Here is a 21,870-nt window from a genome sequence, read left to right as displayed (position 1 = left end):
CCGACCACACGACAAATTGACAATCCTGCATTAGACGGATAAATTACACTTCTTAAATACTTAACAAACATTTGTCACACCATGATGCCACTGTCACTAACAATTAGTTGCGTGAGAGAATAGCTTCCACATCACACATTATAATTATACTTAACATGTCTCTTTATTGACCAACTTTTACAGCTGAAATTGCGCCTGCGTTCTTTCTGGCCAATGGCCATGGCAACAAGTGGGGTAGTATTCCTCTCATATAACTCATGAGGAAAGAGAGAGATGAGGCGGGCACATTGGGGCCTCCATGCTGTCAAATATCACAGAAAAAGCTCACATGGCCGAGCAAGCAATTTTTGCTGTGATCCAGCCCATATCTGTCAAACTATAACATAACCAAGCAAAAAGAATATATTAATTAAATTACAAGATCTAAAGATCGTGTTTGCAATGATTAATTACATGATCTAATGTATGCAAACACATGCGCTCACCCTTGCATGAGCTCAATCGAAGAATGTGGTTTGGGATGATAAATTTTTTGAGCGCACTGCGTCAAGGCACTAATACAATCATGAAGTTTGCATGAAAATAGGATTTATATGATTCTTATGAATGTCATGCGTAATGCGTTGGGATACATATAAGATTAATTTTTAGTTATTGACATGTCTATTCATCTGATAACTAATCTAAGGTTACAGGATTGCGATTCAATTTTGAGTATACAGTTTGAGAAATTTAATTTAATTTCTAAAAACCTAATTTCTTGTACACCATTCACTTAAAAAGGTTTCAAAATGTGGATATTAATACTAATCTAATTTAAGATGACTGGGGACTGCAGTCGGAGTTTTGAGTTAGGACTTGGTATGGTATGAATTGGTTCGGTTTGAGCCAAGCCACTCACCATTTCTGGTTCGGTGCGATTAGACAGGCCGAGATCCGCCGCCGGCGTGCCGAGACAAAAATAATAAAGAGATACAGAAGTCCAAGATTTATTTGTGTCACCAAACTCCAGTTGAGATTTGATGGATATTGTATGGTAAAGGACAGGAGGCACCTTATCCCTTCACGTGATAAGAGAAGAGGACGCATGTGAGGGTGAGGTCTCAATTTTGTAGGGGAGGGGGTCCTTCCAACTCAGATGTGGTGCCCCACGCTCGAAAGGAAAAACTGCAGAGCAATGTGGGGTGCGGGGGCGTATATACCATCATGTGCTCTCTTTCCCTGTCGTCCACATCTAATGCAATGTCGAACTCCCGAGAAGCTATTGTGGCAGTATTTGAAGTCAATAACGCACCGTGGAATATATAAAAAACAGGATAATGTGTTTTGGTTTGGAATACTGCCATAGAAACATTCCCGAACGTAGGTAAATCCTCTTTAACCATATTCATCTAAGATCTATTGTGCATGCTGGTGTTATATAATGATCTGAAGTAGAACAAAAGCGGGGCTGCAAAAAGCGAAAACTAAACCAAATTCCATTTCCATTAGACTACAAATCACGTCATGTGTTTCCAGCACAGAACCCGTACACACACGATACATAACCTGTCAAACCCAGGGCCCTATTAAACAAATCATGTCATATCACCTTGTTGCAGCGACAATCCTTCCGTTTCTATGCACCGTTCATAGTAGCATCGGCGTGTACTGTGTTTACATCATCAAGAGTCTTGCCGTTCACTTGAGTTCTTTGCCTCTGGATATATGTAACAGCAAAAAAAATTGTAAGATGATTGCCCAGATCACAAAATGGTGCTGATATCAATAGAATTTACTCAAAGTGAAGATTCACTATACCCGATCAGTAGGGTCTCCAACGATTCCATTCAATAGCTTGTGGTTCTCTTCTTTGGTCTTTCCATCCTTGTCCTTTGTGCTTAGCGGTAACAAGAGAGATGCAGCTCCACTGGTCCGGTCAGGTAATTCTGCATTAACAATTATGTTAGTATCACTTCTCATTGGTTGACAACCAAAAATATGGAGAAAACAGAAAAAAAAACAAAAAACAAATGCAGGCGTCCTAACCTGCCAATTTCTTGTCGATAAAGAATACGACCAAATTAACAGTATACCTGCAGGAGATCATATTTTCAACCAAATAAGGAATTTAGAGACAATACTTAGTTTATATGCTTTTAAAACATATACAAATATGGAAGCATGCAAAAATCTTCATACCATGCAACAACAACATCAACTGTGTAATGTTTGCGGGATGCCACAATCAAGAAACTCTGGATCACAACTAGTAACCAGGCTAACTGCTTTATAAACCTGCATCGATCAACGAATCAAAAGACATGCATTTATCTCAGCAGTAAGTGAAATAACAATCACTTAAAATTGACGTCATCCATGAACCAAAGCTATGCTTACCTTTGTGTACCGTATTTCTGATAAGTGCGCACAAAGACTAGACTAAATATCATGTGTGATGAGAAAATCAAATCACCACAACCATAAAGTACACCATGCGGAACTGCATATTTAGAGAAAACAAATCAGCAGAGAGACGTATTACACGAAGCAATATGCCAAATGACCTGAGTTCAAGAAGATATATTACTGATCAAGAAGACTTCTAATACACTTTCCGGAGGAGGCAGCCTGGCAAGTTTAGAACCCTGCACAATTATAATAGAGCATCTTAGCTTATTACAACATACGGAGAATTTTGTACCCCGCCAATAGAGAAATAAATTCAAACATGAATAAAACGTAATCTCTACTCTACAACATCCTAGGTTATACAACAAAACCAACAGGATAGTAAACAACCAACCTACCTCTCGACAATGGTAATTTGGACCAGGAAGCTGGGTGGAATAGAATGTGATAATCCGGAGAAATTGAGAAGCCTGCAATACACAGTGGAAACTGTCAGACACAAAAAGTAGGGAATATATTCATCACCAGCCCTGTGCCTACTACTACTACATGATTCAAATTATAAACCATGGGTTCACTGCACATATTAAATGACAGCCTTGTTTTCTCTTTTGAAAAACAATTTCTTTTTACCCAATTTATCTCTCTAGCAGCACTTAGAAAAGAAAGGAATTCATGAATGACGCAAAAGCAGCGGAACAAAAATGTGTAAATCTAATGGTTCAAAGCATTGAATGAACCATAATAACTAAATTAACTGTCATAAGTTTCTTATGAGTTTATCAGAAAAGGTACAATTTAATGTAAGAAAAATAAAAATTTAACAAATCAAACCAAAATAAACCAATATTTATCACAGATCTAACTTCTCAAAGCCTGTTACTCGAGGTAAATTTCAATTTCAACCTTCAATAGTTTATATACCAGCATGAGTCCAGATCTCAATTCAATTAAAGTAACAAATAAAACAACAAATAATATTTAAAAATATGAAACAGTGTAGACAAAAAGGAAATTATCACCACTTACCGATAAGAATGCTAAGACCCTACACCAAAGGAGAACCGTGTAAAACTTTTTGCCCTTGAAAATGAAAGGATGGAAGCTCCACTGCAACAGAACATGCACCACATGAGGAAAATATAAAATTTAAACATTTCTGTAAAGCACACATGCCTGACTGGATAGAGAATAAATCATAATAATAGTGCACAAATAAGATGAAGCCATAAATTAATGAATCAAAGAAAAAGACACAGTAGAAAGTTCACAAGGGAAAAAAAACAGCAGATAACATGTTAAGTTTAAGTGCTTTATTAAAAAAATAAAAAATAAAAAATAATTGCATAAAACGCGCCTAAACTTTTCAAAGTCATAAAGGAAAGAAGAATATTAAATAAATTAACTATCAAAACAGGGAAAACATCTCATGGTGTTTTCTGTTAATGAAATTGGGAATAATTAATCAGGAAAATACTATTAAATTCTGAAGCGCGTAAGTTTTAGTGCCGTAGAACAGCTTCTGATTAAGCCCCCACTGATAATATTTCTTCACATTATATCCAGGCCTTCTGAACACGAATATGCATCAAAGCTAACCGATAAATAAATAGTCATTGAAAAAATAAACACTTTTTACATCAACCTTCAAACAATAAATTATAACATCTCAATGTGTAAATTAGAATATTGGAATTGTTTCCTTCCATGCATCCTAATATCAAAAACAAGTACTTTATTTCACACACCATTTTCTCCAATATATCCAAAACCACAACCTCCAAGAAATTAAGTTGAACAGAACACCGACACATAGAACTAAGTGATGCAGATGAAAACAATATGACAAAGCAACACAGAAGAACCTTACCAATACAAAAGATAAGAAGATGAAGGTGAAAAGGGTCTCACTGATGTAGGCTCTGTCCTGCCCAAGTTCCTACAAAAACACCAGAACTCAATTATTCCAGACACCCAAAATTAAATATAGGAAACCACTTCGTATGATCAAATTCAGACTATACAGTTTCAAAATGAAAAAAATGATAGGTACAAACCGGAAGAAGAAAGAAACCAGCATCCTGGAGCGTTGGCCCTGCCCGATGTATATAATGCACTCCTCGAGCAGCTAGACCATGTATGTACTGCAAATCAGATGAATTTCAAATATCAAACTCAGTAACAAATTAACATAAGAAAGAAGAAAAAAAATTGTAACGAACAGAACAAGACTACATTGCTCAATACATCTTCTCACAAATAACTTTTTCTCATCCAAAGGACTGAAATTGATAGAACCAATCATACATTAGAAGATGAAATGTGCTAGAAAATAGTGTTTAACACTAATCACAGTGGTAAACTGATAGTAACTTCCACCAATGCTCAAAAGCATACACCTTCTCTCAAAGTTCACAATGTAACTAACCATGATCGAAACTCTCAACCAAAACCAACTTCCTACTTTCTCTGTTTTCTCCATCAAAACGAAAATCCCAATCCTGTTATGCTATATCACTTTTCCAATCAGGAAAAAGAAAGTCGACCCATTGTTCATCATCCTAAACTAAATTCACCAGAACCCTCCAATTCGAAAAGCCGAAAAAGTAAACGAATCGAAGAACAAAAAAGCACCTGAAAAACTAGACCGGCGAGAAGATACTTCCAATTCACGGCGAGGAGATTGATCTCGGTGACTACCTCGGCGCAGATTCTCTTCCAGAGCTTCACAAATCAGAACCCCAAATACAAAAACAGAGAGAAAAAAAAAAGGACCACCATCAGTAAAGAACAAAAAAGCAAAAAATTCAATTTTTTTTTTTAAATTTTAAAAAGGGGAAAAACAAAAGGATATTAATGCAAAGTGAACAAAAAGAGCAAACCTTTGACGACTCGCGGCCAATGTAAAGCGTCATCTTCTTCCCCTCGTTGTTGTTGTTGTTGTTGTTGTTGGCGTAACCACAACTTCCATATTACTTCACAGGTTCAGCACCTCCATGATTGATAGCCGGGCACCTCCAGAATCGAATCGAATGCGAGGAGGAAGACGAAGGGCAGCAAAACGCGGTCGTTTTAAAGGTGGGTTCTGAGGGGGATCACAGATTGCGACCTGGAGATCTGGAGAGAGGGCAATCAACGCGTACAAATTCTGATGAATCGGGAAACGGAAGAAGAATAAGAAGAAGAAAAGGAAAAGGGAAAGGCCTTTCGAATTTTTTATTTTTCTGCCTTGCTTTCTCTCTCCCCTCTCTCTCTTCTCTTTCTCTCTCTCTCTCTCTCTCTCTCTCTCTCTCTTCGTCTTTGTGTTTGGCTTCGTCTGTCAAGTAGTGCTGGGCCAGCACGCGAGTTGAACACGGGGGCGACAGTTGAGACAGAGAGAAAAGGAGAAAAAACGCCACCAATTTCAATTCAAATTTCACATCCCCAAATCCCAATTCCAAAACTATCTCTCTCTGTCTCTCTCTAGAAGCCCAAAACACAGAGATTAGAGAAAAAGAGTGAGCGCAAAGGAGAAAGCAAAGAAAAAGGGTCTCTTTTTTATTTTACTTTCTCTCTCCTCTTCCTGTCTCTCTCTCTCTCTTGTTCTTCAACCGTAATTTTATTTATAATTTTAAATAAATTCTGAGAAAACGAGGTAAAAGCAGATATTCTCGTTCTCGAAACTGTAACTGAAAATTGCGGTTTAAAAAAGGATAAGAAATAAAAGAGGGCGGCAATTTTGTATTACAGTTTTTTTTTTTTTTTTACTGCTCGCGGCCGCGGAGGAAGGCGGCGGTAAATAAATCGTCCGGCCACGGCCTGCGCTAATTTTATTTATTTTTTATTTTCCTCTTTGTAAATTCAGATTTAAGATATTACTAATTTTTGTTTAGTTTCTTAATCAAATGATGGTTTATGGGATCAAGGTTGGAGGCTGTGGTGAATTACGATTATGTCCTTGGTTTTAGTGGGAAATGACTGGCTCTTGTCCCCCGCGTTTGGGCACACTCCCCCGTCCGCTCATTAAATTTGAAAGTTTCGTTATTGTTTAGTTCCATTTCATTTAAAAAAATAATAAAAAAAAAAAGTAAATTTTAAAATTTTAGGGAAAAATTGGAAGCGGAAAAAAGGGCAAGTAAGCACATATAGAACGGTTACTTTTAAGGAAAATGTTTTAATTAAAACGAAGTCTGATAGTACTCTACTATATTGATGAATGAAAAGTATTAGGTTTGAATTTCATAAGTGATGAGTTGAAAACTAACTTATTCATCAAATCTTAATATAAATATATCGTTTATATAAACCAATAAAAGAAGCATTTTGAGCTCAAAATAAAACATAACCCAAAGCATTCTATCCAAAACTGAAAGACATAAAACTAAAATAGTATCTTTGAAAATATGCATGATGACGTTAAAACTTTTTCCGAAAAACACATTCATGTCTCTTAAAAAATAGACAACATGAAAACTTTTCACAACGTCATGCATATTTTCAAAAATACTAATAATTACTAATATATTGAAAACATTTAAAAAGATAGACGACGTGAAAACTTTTCACGAAAAACACATTCATGTCTCTTCAACCTTGGTATACAAAACCAACTCTTTGTGCATATAATGATTCGAAAGAATAAACAGGGGAAAAAATGTGAAAGGCAAAAAGAGATGAAGGTCTTGGGTGTGGCACCCATTAGTCATGGAGGTGATGTAACGAGAGAGATTTTTCAGTGTTTGGGGTCAAATTATTAGAGAGACGGGCTAAATGTCTGCTTCTAACAACACCAATATTGTTTTCAACTTATTAATTACCACCTGCACAGTGTAGCTGACACACGCCGACCGAGATCAGGGCATGCTGGCCGTCACGTGGAAGTGACGTAACCATGTGCACAGTGCGGAAGCTAATAAAATAATCATAAAAGTACGAATAAATAAAAACCAGCTTTACACAAAGTAAGAACATACATGTGCAAGCGTAAGTGTGAAAAACAAAGTTCAGAGCTCGAAGACCTAATGCAGTCCGGGAGAAATAACACTACAAAAACACACCCAAAGGTGGTCCTACACTGGTGATAATCTGTTAGATATGCCGGGGAAATCCTCTGGGGAACCACCAAAAGTGCAAGCCAACTAGAACCTGGAGGGGCGCAAAACAAAAAGTGTGAGTGGGCAAAAACAAAACTTTTCAAAAACCATTTCATAAACAAGATTCTAATCCCTTGCCGTAAAATCTGTATACTTCCCAGAAAAATAGAATATAGATATATATAAGTCATGCTTAGAAGTATGCCATGCCAAAAGCCTCGAAATAAAATGCAAGTGCTCAGGTAATGTCAAATCAATGCCATGTAATATGTTAACCGGAGTCACCTAACGTGACCTGTACGGCTGAATCTAGAGCTCAAATCTCCATCTCACTAACTATACCTGCACACGAGTCGGAACCACCTAGAGTGGTCTGTACGACAGGACTGGGTGTAATATAAGTACGCTCAAGTGCTACGATCACGTGAAGGTTGGGCGAATAATCGCGGGTCATCTACGAGTCGGAACCACCTAAAGTGGTCTGTACGACAGGACTGTGCACCTAACTTGGATCCAAGATGAGCGTGTGGTGCGGAAGGTGAACATCACGTGAAGGACTGTGCTCAACTCTGGGCTGGAGCACTAACACGGGGGGTGCAGGTTATGAGCTCTCTATGCATCTCAAATCACTACTGAACATAAACATAAATCATAACTCACCTGGCACTTACCTGTGCGTCTGCAACACCAAACATATATATACATATACGACTAATAATGCGTAAATAAATGGCAAACAATAAGCATGGCATGTAAACGTATAAACGTTTCATTTCACTTTCTGGGAAAAGCATAAGTATATAGGTATATATGGAAAACCAAAAGCCCACTCACTGGTATATAGAAGGGTCGTAACCCCCTTACCTCGAATGATCGCGCTCGTCCTCGGGATAGGTCTCACCTATATGCGAAACAACTATAAAAACGTTAATTTTAAAGCACATAACCAACATCACGAAATAACTTCTCATACAATGCTCAAATGGGGTGTATGAATACACCAACGTGATCTACTCAACCTCAGGAACATCCCCATATTTTTAAAATAATTTTTCGACGCCGCACGAGTCGGCCAAGGCACGGCCACACGCGCCACCTACGCGCAGGCACATGCCTGGCACACTGACGGCGTCAGTTAACGCCGTCAGGAATATTCCGTTAACTCTGACGGATTCCGTTACCACCGTTAGGAATATTTCGTCCAAACTGACGGAATATTCCGTCATCTTCTTCGGCGAAACTTCGGCGCCGACGACGCCAGAAAATCAGGAAAACTTTAAAACCTTGTATCTTCTTCGTTTTTCAACCAAATTTCACAAAATTGGTACCAAAATGAAGCTTACAACAGGAGGAACAAATCCATACCACTTTCAAGCACTAAAATCCACGGAATCTCGCTGGGAAAACACCACCAACTCCGGCCAAGCTTGTAACTCACAATTCCGACGTCCAAAACCTTCAAACGAACCACCCCGAGCCTCCTAAGGACCTCACCAAGCTTTCTACAAGCTTGAAATTCCCAAAAACACAAGAATTAACGTGTGCATGAACAGTGACCAAATCGGGGGTATCCCGAGTTCGACGTGAAAATGAAGGTATCCTTACCTGAAATAGGTATGGTTGAACTCCCAAGGACCTCACGAGCACGAATATGTAATTTGTTTCCTCGATCTGTGAATGTTTCAATGGTTTTGGTTGTCGTCCGTACAAGAAGAATAAGAATGGGAGAGAGAGAGGGCTCGGGACAGGGTAGGGAGAGAGAGTGAGTGAGTGTGGTGTGTGTGTGGTCCAAAACCAGCCAAGCAACACCCAAAAACAACCACACAACGAATCAACCATAATAGGGGCAAAATCGTCATTTCACCCCTACGGTTCGAAAATCCGGAACGGGCTGTCACAGTAGCAGGTGTAGAGTTTTATCACCAAAGGCGTAGATATTAATTGGAATGAAGTTAGAATATTTAATTTCTTCTTTTCTCTCTCATGTTGCTGATGTGGGATATTTGAACACGCGGAACACAGACAATACGCAATATGTCATTATACAACTGAAGGGATACTTAAAAAAAAAAAAACTTCATTCCACTTGTGGCGTATCACTCTGTGCTGTGAATGCATTGAAAAATCTCATATTAGGAGATAGAGTCATTATATTCGATAGTGATGGTTTCAAAGCAAGAGGCGGCAAACCATTAAGATGCACAGACACGTAATCTGAATACCATATTCTAGAACTACTCAAAAAAAGAGAGAGAGAGAGAGAGAGAGAGATAAACAAGAGCATGTGGAAGCCAAGGCATGCCATGCCGTTTCAAGCCAGGCAAAGGCCAAGAGGTTAGGGGGGTTGATTGGTGGTGGGGGTTAATTTGAAGTCTATATAACATAAACATAATTCATTGTTGGTACAGCGCATAAATAAAATAAAAAGGTAAAATGGTATAGCATATTTGCATGTCTGTCTGACTGGGAGTTTTTTGGTACCCGCTAACTTCCAACAACTTCTTTTTACCTGTTTTTGTGTAAATTACCAACCCCGGTATAACATAGGTAGACTCGACAGTGAGCTTTCTGTTTGCTTGTGCCATCTTTTTTAGTTTGAATCGAATTAGTATATCGCTCAGTTTCGAAATAATATCGTTCAGTTCCACAATCCTTGCATATTGTGCGATATTGATTGGCGAAAATTTGCAGATAAGCAGGGAGAACAAAGAAAGAAGCTTGAATATGTATATTTGAAAAGTTAATGAAGATTCTAAGGAATGCGTATTACTTTTTTGTCTTTGAATCGATAAGTGATATCTAAGCTACATATTAATAAAATATTATTTGTCAATAAAAAAACCTAATATAATTACTAATATACCCTATAATACAATGCTGAAAGAAGAATTAGAAAGGAAAACAATGTGGGCATTAAAGTAATTTTGTAAAAACAAGTTTTTACTTTTTTTTTCCTCTAAACTTCACAGCTATATCACTTTATCAATATCCTCTACTTATTGTCTCTCTTTCTTTCTCTTTCCTATCTACCAACCCTTTTTATTTTGAGATGCTAGCAACATGTTAAAAGCAAATAACTCATCTCATTAGAAAAATAAAATAAAAAATATTTAAAAAATATATATCTCAACACACAGAATGTGCGACCTTTGCTAGAAATTGTTTAAATTTGTAAGTTATTATTTAGGATTACGGTCTACTGGTAACTTATTCACTTATAAGTGTAAAATTTTGATATCAAATCTCATAGATAATGAGTTTGATATCAATTTATTTCATCAGATGACCAAGTAATGCGTTAGAATAATCAAATAGTGTAATAAAGCCACTTATTGGGCATCAATTAAGAAAAGAGAGTAACTAGGCATGGGGTAGTTTGGTCATATGAGCATGGGCAGTACAAAATGGACTAAAATTAGGGGGGGCTGGGAGCCTGGGACGTGTAAAGAAGTGGTCAAACGCTCGAAAGGTGGTTAGGGTTAAGGTTGAAGACAATAAACGGCCAAGGCGGCTTCTTCCACGTGATTGCAACGTGTCACGTGCCTTCTCTTCTCTCTCCGCATCTTACTTCCATTCCATGTCAATGAGACCCAGTACTCCGTATCTTATTTTATTTTATTTTATTTTTTTTCACACTTATTTTTATCTTGCACATGTTAATTTTTTGTTATTGATTTTTTTCAATTCGTTCAATCAAACGATCATAGATTAAAAGAATGTGTTAGAAAAAAAAATTGGTGTGTAAATAGCACTATCCTTTTTTTTTTTCCCAATTCCATGACCTTAATTTGCTCACCACCAAAAATCAAACGCAACTGAGAGCTTCTTTCGAAAACTAACCTTTTATTTTTGTCAAAACACGTAGATGAGTAAAAAATGCGCTTCTTATAATTTTGGTAATGTTGCTCACACTTACAACTTTATTACTTTGTAGTCTATACTTTGGTAATTAGCGTTGGACGACAATTACATACATCTTTTAAACCCTAGAGTTATGGGAGGCTTGTTATTGGCTCATTGATGACATGTAGTTCAATGGGCAATGATTTAGTCCTCCATTTGTTAGGTTTCATCAGCTTCTTGGTGTCAAAGCTAGGCAAGGCGAGGCAAGCAACCAAAGGATTGAAGGGTCAGAGTGGCTTTTAATCAGGACCACTTAACAAACCACTTGTTGGTGCAGAATGAATAGTCAATTTACTGCCAAAACAAATGTCTTTGTTACGTACTCTGCAATTCCACGATTTTGGGTAAAATGTTTATAAGCTTTTCCTTATGAGTACCCTCTTTTGCCCAAAACTTTTCATCGACGAAAGATCCCATTGCCTGCCAAAAAATTGCTTGGTAGATACCTACATCCCCATCCCGATTGCCCATCTCTCTCTCTCTATCTGTAAAACTCATCACATGGCTTACAACACTGACCAAGTCAAGAATGAAACTAGAAATTTATTGAGAAATGTTAATATACACCGGTTTAACTTCTCACACACTTTTATTAAATCATATGTTAATTTTTTTTAATTTATCAAATTTGACGGCCATAAATTAAAAGCAGTGTATAAGAAGCTAAATATTTTTGTGTTTTTCGTTTCCCACTTTGTGTAGGACTAGGCTAATATTTACATGTTGCTGGAGCATGAAGTGTAGACTAAATTTAAGATCGGATAAGATTTTGTGAGGCTAACCCACCCCTCCCCTTAGTGTCGATATTAGTAGATAATATCATTTGTCAAAAAAAAACATTAGTAGTAATTTCAAATGTAGAAGGATATTTATGTCTGTCTACTTATTGGTGTAACTGTTAGGCCATTGATTCCTCAATTGATTAGACAATTAATTATCTCTATTGAATTAGGGTATTTGTGAAATTTGCCAGGATAGTCACATTGCTATATAAAGGTGACTATGCCTCACATTGTAATATATGAAATTCTCTGTCAAATTATTTTCGTCTACAATAATTTTTTTTTTTTTTTTAAATTGCATTAAGCTATAACCCAGGAGAGCCTATAGCGAGCTCTGCTCTTGCAAGTCTCATGATCAATTTTTTTTAACAAAAAATATTATTAAGGAAGAAAAGTGGATTTAGTCTCATAATAAACCACCAATACTATGGTTCAAATTCGTCTTTAGTGAGAATCAAATTTAAGGTTTTTTTTATTTACAAATGAAGTATTAGTGAATGACACTTGATAATTTTTTAAAGAAACAGAAATATATCAACAATAACAATCTAGTGTTTGCCGCTTAATGACGGAGACTGTAACATACAGAACAAATTTTCAAAAATAGCCAAAAATATCTCCGTTTACCAGATGTCATTCATTCCGTTCAAGGCTCAATAGTTTTCCAGTTTTGACCATGTTCTATCTTTTTTATATTTTTGATTCAATGACCATGGTCTATCCAGACAATGGATGTACGGTTGGTGCTCTTTACAAAAACTATTTCAATTACCAAAATGTCATAATTGACATATGGCAGAGTACAATTTCAGCAACTCAATTAAGTTACTTGGTCAAAACATATACATACACAAGTTCGATTATACAGAAATCTTGGAATATGGGATTAGGCAACAACCACGGAATGCCCTAGTGGTTAGTGGTGAATTCCAGGCTCGTATTCCACACGGCACGTCCTGAATTCGATTTTTGCTGCTGATAAATTGCACGATAGTTGTCAGTGGGAGGTCAAAATGCCTCTAGAAGTCTTTTCGATCATCAGAAGGGTCGATTGACGTGGCGAAATCACCGACTAGTCCCTTTTTTTTCCTTAAAAAAAAAAAAAAACAAGAATATGGGATTAAGCATTCTCAGTCAAGAGCTATAGGTCACATTTAGCCTTAAAATCCTAAAATATTCAAAATCAATCTCCAACTAAAAGGCTAAAAAAATCGGACTAAAAGAATCATGCTAAGTTTGGCCCTAGGGCAAACAAAATGTAGCCTCAAAAGTAGGTTAAGTTTGACAATAACAAGTAATAAAATATAACCCTGCATACATAGAGATGGAAACATATTAATTTTAAAAAAACTAAAATAAGATAAAGAACTACGCTTCGTCCCTCATAGTTCATCCCTTAGAAGTTTAAAATAACAAGAAAATGGGCTGTCAATGAAGAAAGTTTGAGCAATTGAAATTTCCTAGAAAAAGATAACAAAAAACAAAGCAAATGGATATATCTTATGCTATTTTTATGGTGCAATTTTGTCCTTGACAAGGAAAATGGTGGACATTCACGTGTTTATTCCTATTTAATTGTGTAATTATTAACTAATCTTTGGAATGTTCTGGAGCCATTACACGATGAAGCTAACATGTTATTCGGCCTTGGAAGTTTCTTGGAAAGTTCCTCTTTTCTGGAAGGTCCAAAGTAGGCTAAAGTTTGGGCCCCTTGCTTGGCCCATTATATCTTCTTATTGGGCCGATTTTGTTGTGCCCTCCATACTACTCTAAATTTTCCAGTTCCTGCAGAACTTCATCTCTGCGAAAACCCTAAAAGCAGGAGCTCCGACAGCTCAAAACCCTAGCTCTAGGTTCCAAGCCCTAAACCTAAATCCTTATCCTTACACTTTTCATATTTCTAATTATATAATTCTGGGTTGTGCTTGGATTGCAGAAATCATTCTGTTTTCATGGCGCTTCATGGATCTGGTTTTTTCTGCTTAAATGTGAGTTGTGCTTAATTATCAATGTCGTTTAGTTTGTATTTAGCTCTGTATGTTTCCCCGTTTTGAGATATATTAGTTCATAATGTTTAATTAGGTTTCTATTTGCTAAAATTCATTTGTATTTAGCTTCAAAGTGGATGATGAATGATGATTAATCCAAGGACGCTTAGTTAGCTTCAAACTACTCTAATTTACGGGGAGTGAGATTCGAACTCTAGTGCAATGTGGCGGGCACGTTGCCCTAGACAACTGACCTAACTCACGTCTGCGTCGAATGCATATAATTTCAAGTTTTGATCTTTGTACTGTGAAACGAGCTCACATTGATTCTGAATTTCCATGTTATGATTGAGTGTTGGGAATCTCATATTTTGGATTGGATTTTTGAAGATTACGAAAGAAACGAGTGGAATATGTCTGAATTTGTTGACGACTTCCTTCATATTTGCTTACATTGTTATTTCGTTGCCGATTTCAAGTTGGTTTGATTTAGACTTATTTTGATCTATACGTTTTAGGGCAATGTTTCTCGTGGAGAGCTTAATCGCTTGCTGTGTTCCTGTATTTATACTTTTGGGATGCTTCATCATCCTTCTTCACCCTATTCAAGGAAAAACAACTTAGTTGTAGCAAAGACCTTCGAAAGGGGGCATAAAGTTCCGTTCTTTCCTGGTTATCGTCAGCTCAAATTGCGAACTGACGAATCCAGTAAGTTTATTTTGCCCTGCAACAATAAACTATATGCTTTTCTCGAGCACCTTTGTTAGGGCGTGATCCATAAATGGAGTCCATTGACGTTTAATGCAATGTAGCATTATCTTGAATACTTTTAATTCTTACTTTTTTCAGTGCAGTATCCTCTGTTCAGGCCTCTCGATTGTGGTCCCTAAGACCGTGTAATGTGATAGGCGATGACTCAAAGGAAAGCTCAAGTGGTGGCGAAAGCATCGTATTGGATGCGCAAACCTTGGAGCGTGATATAGACTTTGCCATTGCAGAGGAGGACTATGCCAAAGCAGCACAAATTCGTGATAGCTTCAAACTTCTGATGCAGGACAGTTTAACTTCTGTTAGAACAGCAAATGCACAATTCTACGAGGCATTCAGGATTGGGGATTTAGCTGCAATGCAAGCCGTTTGGGCCCAAAGGAAAGAAGTCTGTTGCGTGCACCCGGGTGCTCGTGGAATCTATGGTTACGAAGATGTTATGACTAGCTGGGACTACGTGTGGGCAAACTACGAATTTCCACTAGAGATTGAGCTGAAAGATGTTAATGTTTACGTTAGAGGGGATGTCGGGTATGTTTCTTGTGTCGAGTTGGTGAAGACAAAGGGCAGCAGTTGGGGTGGACGGTTTGCAACAAATGTGTTTGAGAAAATTGATGGTAAATGGTTTATCTGTATTCACCATGCTTCAGTTCTTGACTTGTGAATTGTACAAACTCAAATACATGTATAATGTACAACTTCACGGTTTATATTGCATTTTCAAATTTCAGTTAAACTAAATTTTTGTGGTTTTGAGAACCTTTACTTAAAAAAAATTTGTGCAGGAAATGATTTCCGCACGTCTATTTTCTCCTTCTACACATAATGACTTGAAGTCACGATATGGAGAATTGGTACTATCGTATCTGAAATGCCCTAGCATAGGCATATTTACACCATCATTCTTTGAAGATGTTGAAGTTTGGTTTTTGAGTTTTTTCCCTTTACACATGGTAATGCAGTAAAAAAGCAGCACAAAACGAGCAACGGCCGAACTCATACATGTTTTCTGTAATAACATGCAAGTTTCCCTAAAAAACTTGAGCATCCATGGATTCACACGACAATGGTTTGTTGGCTACGAGATGTTTCCCGCTGTGTTTGAAACCATCGATTGTTGGACTCGAACAGCAAAAAGGATTTCCTCGGACAAAGCTAGACCCTCCCAACAGGTGACAGGGGTGGATTTGGAGCATACTTTGCCGGACCTGTCACCTGGATTCCATTACTTTGATTCAGATTTGGTTCCAGGAATTCTTTCGCCTCTGACACTTTACTAACTTCTGAAAGATCTGATGGTCTGCAACTGCTGATTACGACAACACAGATGAAGAATGCTTGTAATAAAGAAAGTGATGTGTTGAATTCGACCGAGTAGCTTCTATCCTTCCCTGGTGTCAAACTGAAGATTGGCCTGTTCTGCTGAGCTCCCTCCTGAAATGAAATACAAAATCAACATGTAAATTGGTTAAAACACCACCATCAATTGTGTGATATGGACAGAGTGCTTTGCTGAAACAAAAATCATACCTCCGCAAATAGTTCAAAAGTCTCTAGAAAAGGGTAACATGCGGAGGATGTTTTTGGAATCTGACAGCATTTGTTCTGGTTGGAGAGAACACGCAGCTTACAACCAACATCCCAGCCTCCACAATCACATAACCCACCAGATTTCCAACGGTCAAGTAATGGTGAAGGTTCTCCTGTGTTCGGTGAGCTATGGACTCCGCCTGGAAGTATGACTATAGCACTATCTTCCCAGCTGTAATCCTCGGATGAACCTTTTGCGCAGCCCTTCTCCATAACTTCCTCGCCACTCTGCTGTTCAGAATGGCTCAAGTCTTTCCTAGGTAACTTGACCACAGCAGCAGCAAGCTCCCTATGTGGTACGACGCTAGGTGATTCTTGATCTGCTTGTGTTAGATCAACATCTAACAAAACAGCCTCTCTTACCATATACTTGCTCAAGTCCTGCCCGTTAACTTCAGATAAGTCAGAGCTAGAAACTTTCATTTGAGCAACAACGTTGTAAGCATAGCGACAACTTTTGCCTTTACTTCCTTGACTCATCCAGCCACCACTTTTTCTCTTAACTTCATTAATACAGTAAAGTGTAAAATACTGGCAGAAATCATCCTTCCCAGATGATAAATTCTTCATGGTTGCCGCAAAACAGTTTCTGTTGTTGTCAACCCAAAACTTAAACAAAGGAAGTCCATTCTTGATTGTTATTTGCAAAAAAGCTTTAACCCATGATGCCTCAGCCTTCAGATTCTCCAATGACTCACTGATATTAATTGGCTTGGGGACCAAGGAATTAAAATTTGATTTCGGGGGTCTAACAGCTTCAGCAGAATGGTGTAGATTTGCCTCCTTGTGCTTTAATATTGGGTCTAGTAGCCTTCTTAACGGGCTTGACCTAGCTCTGTTATGAGTACTTGCTTTCTCTCTGTTTGGATTATCCGGACAATCGGAAGTTCCAGATCTCACAGGACCTGATTTGACCGTCAGATATGTGGAACTCAACTGTGGAATATCTGAAATTTCCTTAAAACTTAGACTTCTACCAAGCCGGCCTAAGCTGAAGTTAAACCGGCGAATGGGAGTTGGGCTTCTACCTTTTCTAGTTGCCAGCTCAACATCTTCTTGATCCAATGTACTCGAAGTATCAAAGCTTGAACGGATAAGCATTTTCTCTGACTTTTTCTTATGTACAAATTTATCATCATAGAGGAGGTCTTGTGTTGAGCATCGACGCATGTGAGATGGAACAAAGGAAAGCCCCACACTGTTACCGTTGATTGTGCTATTTAGCAACATGTTTGATACTGTATTAGTCTCAACTGCAGAAGGCAGTGGGCATGAGTGTGAAACTTCAGAAGAGAATTCGGCAAAGTCCATCTCTTTGGTCGAAAAGTTGCCTGAGAAGCTAATTTTATCAGCTTCTGCCATACACTCATCCCATGATGCTCTTGGTTTTGAAAGCTGGAGTACCTCTGGGAAGTCATTTTGGGGTAGTTCCTTTGGTGGTGAGACAACAACGGGATTCTCCGCAGAAGGGCAGTGTTGATGAGCTAGATTGGTATCTGATTTGTGCAGCTCCTCCACCCTTTTCTCGGTTGTACCATGACAAGCAAGTGTCTTTCCCTCTGAAATGAGCGAGACATCAAAACTTTTGAGCTTAGATGAAGGAACTCCCTTTTCCGTAATGATTCCTTGATCAATATCCTTCCTCTTGATATCCGATTCTTGCAGGTCCTTGGTTTTTTTAGCTCGACCATCCCTATTGCTCACCTCGTGCTTTTGATCGAGGGAGACTCCATAGCTTTTCAAGTTTGCTGCCATATTGCCCGTTTCTGATGTGAACTTCTGATCTGAATCTTTTGCCTTCCCCTTATTGAGCATCATATCTGAGTGATTTCTTCCAAGGGACCGATAGGGAAAGGATATCTTTTTCTGCCCATAAACGGCATTCTTCGAAGCAGTTTTAGAGTCTTGGAAGCGCACATCTTTATGCACAGATGGTTTGACACCCTGCGAAAGGCCATCCTTTTGAGACGACTTGAGACTAGAACAACCTAAAGAGAGTTCTTCAGCATTTGTCCCATTGCGAACTACAACAGATGATGTAGACTTTCCAGTAATCCTTTCCGAGGATGAACTACCGCTACCTTTTATGGGAAAAGGCTTCTGCTTGTGCTTCCATTTCTCTAGTCGACCCCAATCCAGAACTCCAACATTCAAAACCTTTTCTTGGATCTTTTCTCCTCTCTCAGGGCGCTGAAGATAACCGGGCAAGTTTGACATGTGCTTGACAAGCTCATCAACTTTACCTGCATTATTCCCCTCCATACTCTCTCTATATTGATATCCCGAAAATTTATCTTGGCCTGAAGCACCATCACCTGCATCTTGTCTTGCTTTCTGATGCAGATCATTCTGCTTCAAACCAGCTCCAGTTCTCACTTTCGCCTTCTCTATATGCCTTGTTCTTCGACTCGTTTGGGGCTGTACAACATTGTCCTCTATGCTGAACTTGTTCTGCTCTTTTGAACTATTTCGTTGCTCTAAACTGAATCCCATATCCAACAGCAGATTCTATTTCTACAAAGTGACTACTTAGACATACATCCGATTGCATTGTAACTTTCGAGCTTCACTTTCACATATTACTGAGGAAACCATTGCGAAAATTTGCTCTCTCTCTCTCTCTAATCCAACCTTAAATTCTGAAAAAAAAAAAAAAAAAATATGCAAATAATCACATTGATGTGAGATACATTTCCTCTAATCAAATCCTAAGCACAGGTACCAAATCAGGGATCTAAAATACAGTTAAGAGACTACAGTATTACGAGCATTTTGTTCTAAGAATCAAATTCAGATGGCAGTTTAACAGCGAAAAACGATTATCACATTCTAATTTTGTCACAGATTAAGAACAAAATAAGAGATCTGTCTAAAAGGAAATATAACTATTTCTATGAAACTATTATTTCATCTTACAAATATGGAATTTCGAAGATTAAATGCAAGATCAAAGCACATGAATGCCACATTGACAGCAAGAAACTCATAGATCTTAAAAAGCATTACACAAATTGCAACCAAACACCAGAAAAAGAAAAAACTTGAAGCTTTTATTTTCTGTTTGGTTGCAAAGAAAACGAAGGAAAATGCAAAACGCGCAAGAATCAAGATAAAGTTTTTTACGTTCGCAGCAGCGACATTCCAAGCTAAAACAATTCATCGTCTTTTGTTTTCCTTCCACTTTCTCGGCAACCAAACAGAGCACAAAATAAGCCTTTTATTTTATCCACTTTCTCAGCAACCAGCCAGAGCGCAAAATACACAAAAGAATTCCAAATGCGCTTAATAAATTTCGCGACGAACTTTCTGGGAACTAAAGAAAGCACAAGTTCTTTTAGCAACGAAACGCATTTGCCGAAACGCGGCGTTTCCGATACAGATCCGAAACTTAACAACCAAGAGTAAAAAAACCGCGAAGCGACGTAGATTATAAGCAAAGAAAAGAACTTTACCGCCAGAAAAAAGAAGCGAGCGCCGCCGCTGTTGCGGTCCGTTCAATCCGGCTGTTCGTGGAATCCGTGTGCGTGGGAAACGGTGCGCCTTGGTTCCACCGGAGGCGAGGATTCAGAGGGGGGAGAGAGAGAGAGAGAGAGGACAGAGACAAATCTGCTGACTCTCACACTGTCACTGGGCTTTTGCTGACCCTCTCAGCCTGAGCTAGAGAGAGAAAGTGGGAGAGAGAGAGGGTTGTTTGATCGGACGGCTGAGATGGAGCGAAGCGTGTGTGGGTATGAGGCTATGATGTTAAAGGGGGTCACATCATTGTAGGGGGAGGTGGCTATCGGGGGGGGGGGGGGGTCCCACAAGGCGACTTCTTTCTTTATCACGGATCCCTACGATGTGTGTGGGCCCCGAAAAGTTCTCCTGGCTTACGTCAGCGGGCCGCTCTGATTGGAGCTGGGCTTATGGCTTTAGGCGCCTGCCGTATGATTAGGTTTTAGGATTAGGATTTAGGATTAGGGGATTTTCTTGCTTTGTTTTGGTTTTATTCGGACTTAGGGTTCCTTAACATTGACTTAACCTTTGTTCTTTTCTTTATATAATCTAGCCCAAAGTATACATCTCCAATTATTATGTAAACCATTAAAGAAAGATAAAGGTGCGTTTGCCTTATTCTGGTTGGTTTATATCTTGTATAAGCGGGAATATTGTCCATTCTTGTTTAATTTAGGTCTCAAATTACATGCTGAGTTCAATTTACGCCTAAATTACATATCGAGTTCAATTTAGGTATCAAATTACACCTGGGGTTCACTTTAGACTTCATGCTACACATTAGATTAGTGTAACGTCACAATTGAGATGCGTTTGATTTAACCTTCAAACTAACGTAATCGAGTCAAAGTAAGTTTTTGTCTTTAAACTCCGGATAGTAAAATCCCGATACAATCCAAATTCATTGAAATAAAAGAAAAGAAAATGAGCGTAGAAGAAGAAACTAAAAATGTGAATGAAGCTACCCAATATTCCCAAATTGGAATACATACAAGTTACCAGCAATAGAAGATTGGAATGTGACAAGGACAGGACACAGAGAAATGGAAAGAGAATAGAGAAAGGAAAATTAATGTAAGAATCCCGAAAAATGAGATTAAGATCAGTCCAAGTTATTTTCCCACATTTCATTTGAGGTTTTTGCTTTTTTACATGTCCATTATTCTACAAGTATGAATTGGTCCGTGCATGTGACAGTGTTGAAATTTGAGGTCATTCAATCTTTTTTTATTTTTTTTTATTTTTATTTTACAACAAAAAAAAACTCTAGATCTAGAAGACTATGGAAACCACTCACAAATTAGTCAAAAGAAAGTTATGGAAACTGATTTCTGCACTTTCATTTTCTTCTTATAAGCTACTTCTCGTTTTTAGTCCTAAATTGGGACCGTCGTATTCAGTTTGAGTGGTGCAGATTGCCCGATCTTTGAGCTACAGACAGTGAGATTCGATGATGATCTCTGTCCTTCTTCGACCTTTAGTTTTAGCTCAAAACTCAAGAAAGAGTCGTAAGTAGAAAATGAAAGCGTTAAATTCAAATTTTTTTCCCATAGCCTTCGTCCTCTTCCAATTAACTTTACCATGTAGATGGTCTTTACATTTTTCATTCGGTATTTGCCCTTTTGTGCATAGTAAAGCAAGATCTCTCTGTCCATGATTAAAGGGGAAAGATTAAAGAGCATATAACTTAAAGTGAAAAGCTGAAATAAGAACACAAGGACCGCAAAAGCTTCTCCTCTCCAAGCTTCACTTGACTTTTTAGGCTTTTGGTTTGTAGATTTGGCAACATTATGCAAGGAGAAGTGAACCAAGACATGCTTCTATTTATCAAATTTTCTTCCATGGTATGCACTATTGAGTAATCTTGAAAATCGTCAGTTA

General features: G+C 38.1%; 3 protein-coding genes across 4 annotated transcripts; 1 reads left to right on the top strand and 2 right to left on the bottom strand.

Annotated features, from left to right (window-relative positions):
• Window positions 1–1,467: 1,467 nt before the first annotated feature.
• On the bottom strand, window positions 1,468–6,247 carry LOC137722263 (phosphatidylinositol:ceramide inositolphosphotransferase 2). Its single transcript, XM_068461231.2, has 12 exons — window positions 5,274–6,247; window positions 5,026–5,115; window positions 4,449–4,535; window positions 4,262–4,330; window positions 3,421–3,501; window positions 2,790–2,861; window positions 2,570–2,627; window positions 2,380–2,482; window positions 2,182–2,277; window positions 2,029–2,075; window positions 1,801–1,928; window positions 1,468–1,699 (listed from the first exon to the last, which is right to left on the bottom strand). The coding sequence occupies exons 1-12, from the start codon at window positions 5,304–5,306 to the stop codon at window positions 1,619–1,621; spliced, it is 945 nt and encodes a 314-aa protein (XP_068317332.2). The 5' UTR covers window positions 5,307–6,247; the 3' UTR covers window positions 1,468–1,618.
• Window positions 6,248–13,912: 7,665 nt separating this feature from the next.
• On the top strand, window positions 13,913–15,621 carry LOC137722061 (uncharacterized). Its single transcript, XM_088692695.1, has 3 exons — window positions 13,913–14,136; window positions 14,655–14,844; window positions 14,991–15,621. Exons 1-3 carry the CDS (start codon window positions 14,101–14,103, stop codon window positions 15,566–15,568), a joined length of 804 nt encoding a protein of 267 aa, XP_088548821.1. The 5' UTR covers window positions 13,913–14,100; the 3' UTR covers window positions 15,569–15,621.
• Window positions 15,622–15,748: 127 nt separating this feature from the next.
• On the bottom strand, window positions 15,749–20,204 carry LOC137722262 (enolase, putative (DUF3527)). 2 transcript variants are annotated; one of them, XM_068461230.2, is made up of 3 exons: window positions 19,947–20,204; window positions 16,435–19,133; window positions 15,749–16,338 (listed from the first exon to the last, which is right to left on the bottom strand). In XM_068461230.2, exons 2-3 carry the CDS (start codon window positions 18,985–18,987, stop codon window positions 16,060–16,062), a joined length of 2,832 nt encoding a protein of 943 aa, XP_068317331.2. In that variant the 5' UTR covers window positions 18,988–19,133; window positions 19,947–20,204; the 3' UTR covers window positions 15,749–16,059. The 2 variants fall into 2 exon arrangements, with proteins under 2 accessions (XP_068317331.2, XP_088548820.1); XM_088692694.1 differs by lacking the exon at window positions 19,947–20,204 and adding an exon at window positions 19,618–19,870.
• Window positions 20,205–21,870: the final 1,666 nt, after the last annotated feature.

The sequence above is a fragment of the Pyrus communis genome, chromosome 4 (genome assembly GCF_041283825.1).
Source record: "Pyrus communis isolate YQ-2024b chromosome 4, ASM4128382v1, whole genome shotgun sequence".
NCBI classification, from domain to species: domain Eukaryota; kingdom Viridiplantae; phylum Streptophyta; class Magnoliopsida; order Rosales; family Rosaceae; genus Pyrus; species Pyrus communis.
The sequence above is the reverse complement of the archived record's forward strand: the minus strand, read 5'-3'. Positions and strand labels throughout refer to the sequence as shown.

Excerpts from the sequence above, each read along its gene's own strand:
- LOC137722263 (XM_068461231.2), bottom strand. The coding sequence starts at position 5,306 with ATGACGCTTTACATTGGCCGCGAGTCGTCAAAG. Across the intron at positions 2,862-3,420 it reads GGGTCTTAGCATTCTTATCG|GCTTCTCAATTTCTCCGGAT; the intron begins GTAAGTGGTGAT and ends TGTGTATTGCAG. Across the intron at positions 1,700-1,800 it reads TTGGAGACCCTACTGATCGG|AGGCAAAGAACTCAAGTGAA; the intron begins GTATAGTGAATC and ends ACATATATCCAG.
- LOC137722061 (XM_088692695.1), top strand. The coding sequence starts at position 14,101 with ATGGCGCTTCATGGATCTGGTTTTTTCTGCTTAAAT. Across the intron at positions 14,137-14,654 it reads CTGGTTTTTTCTGCTTAAAT|GGCAATGTTTCTCGTGGAGA; the intron begins GTGAGTTGTGCT and ends TATACGTTTTAG. Across the intron at positions 14,845-14,990 it reads ATTGCGAACTGACGAATCCA|TATCCTCTGTTCAGGCCTCT; the intron begins GTAAGTTTATTT and ends TTTTCAGTGCAG.
- LOC137722262 (XM_068461230.2), bottom strand. The coding sequence starts at position 18,987 with ATGGGATTCAGTTTAGAGCAACGAAATAGTTCAAAAGAGCAGAACAAG. Across the intron at positions 16,339-16,434 it reads CTTTTGAACTATTTGCGGAG|GAGGGAGCTCAGCAGAACAG; the intron begins GTATGATTTTTG and ends ATTTCATTTCAG.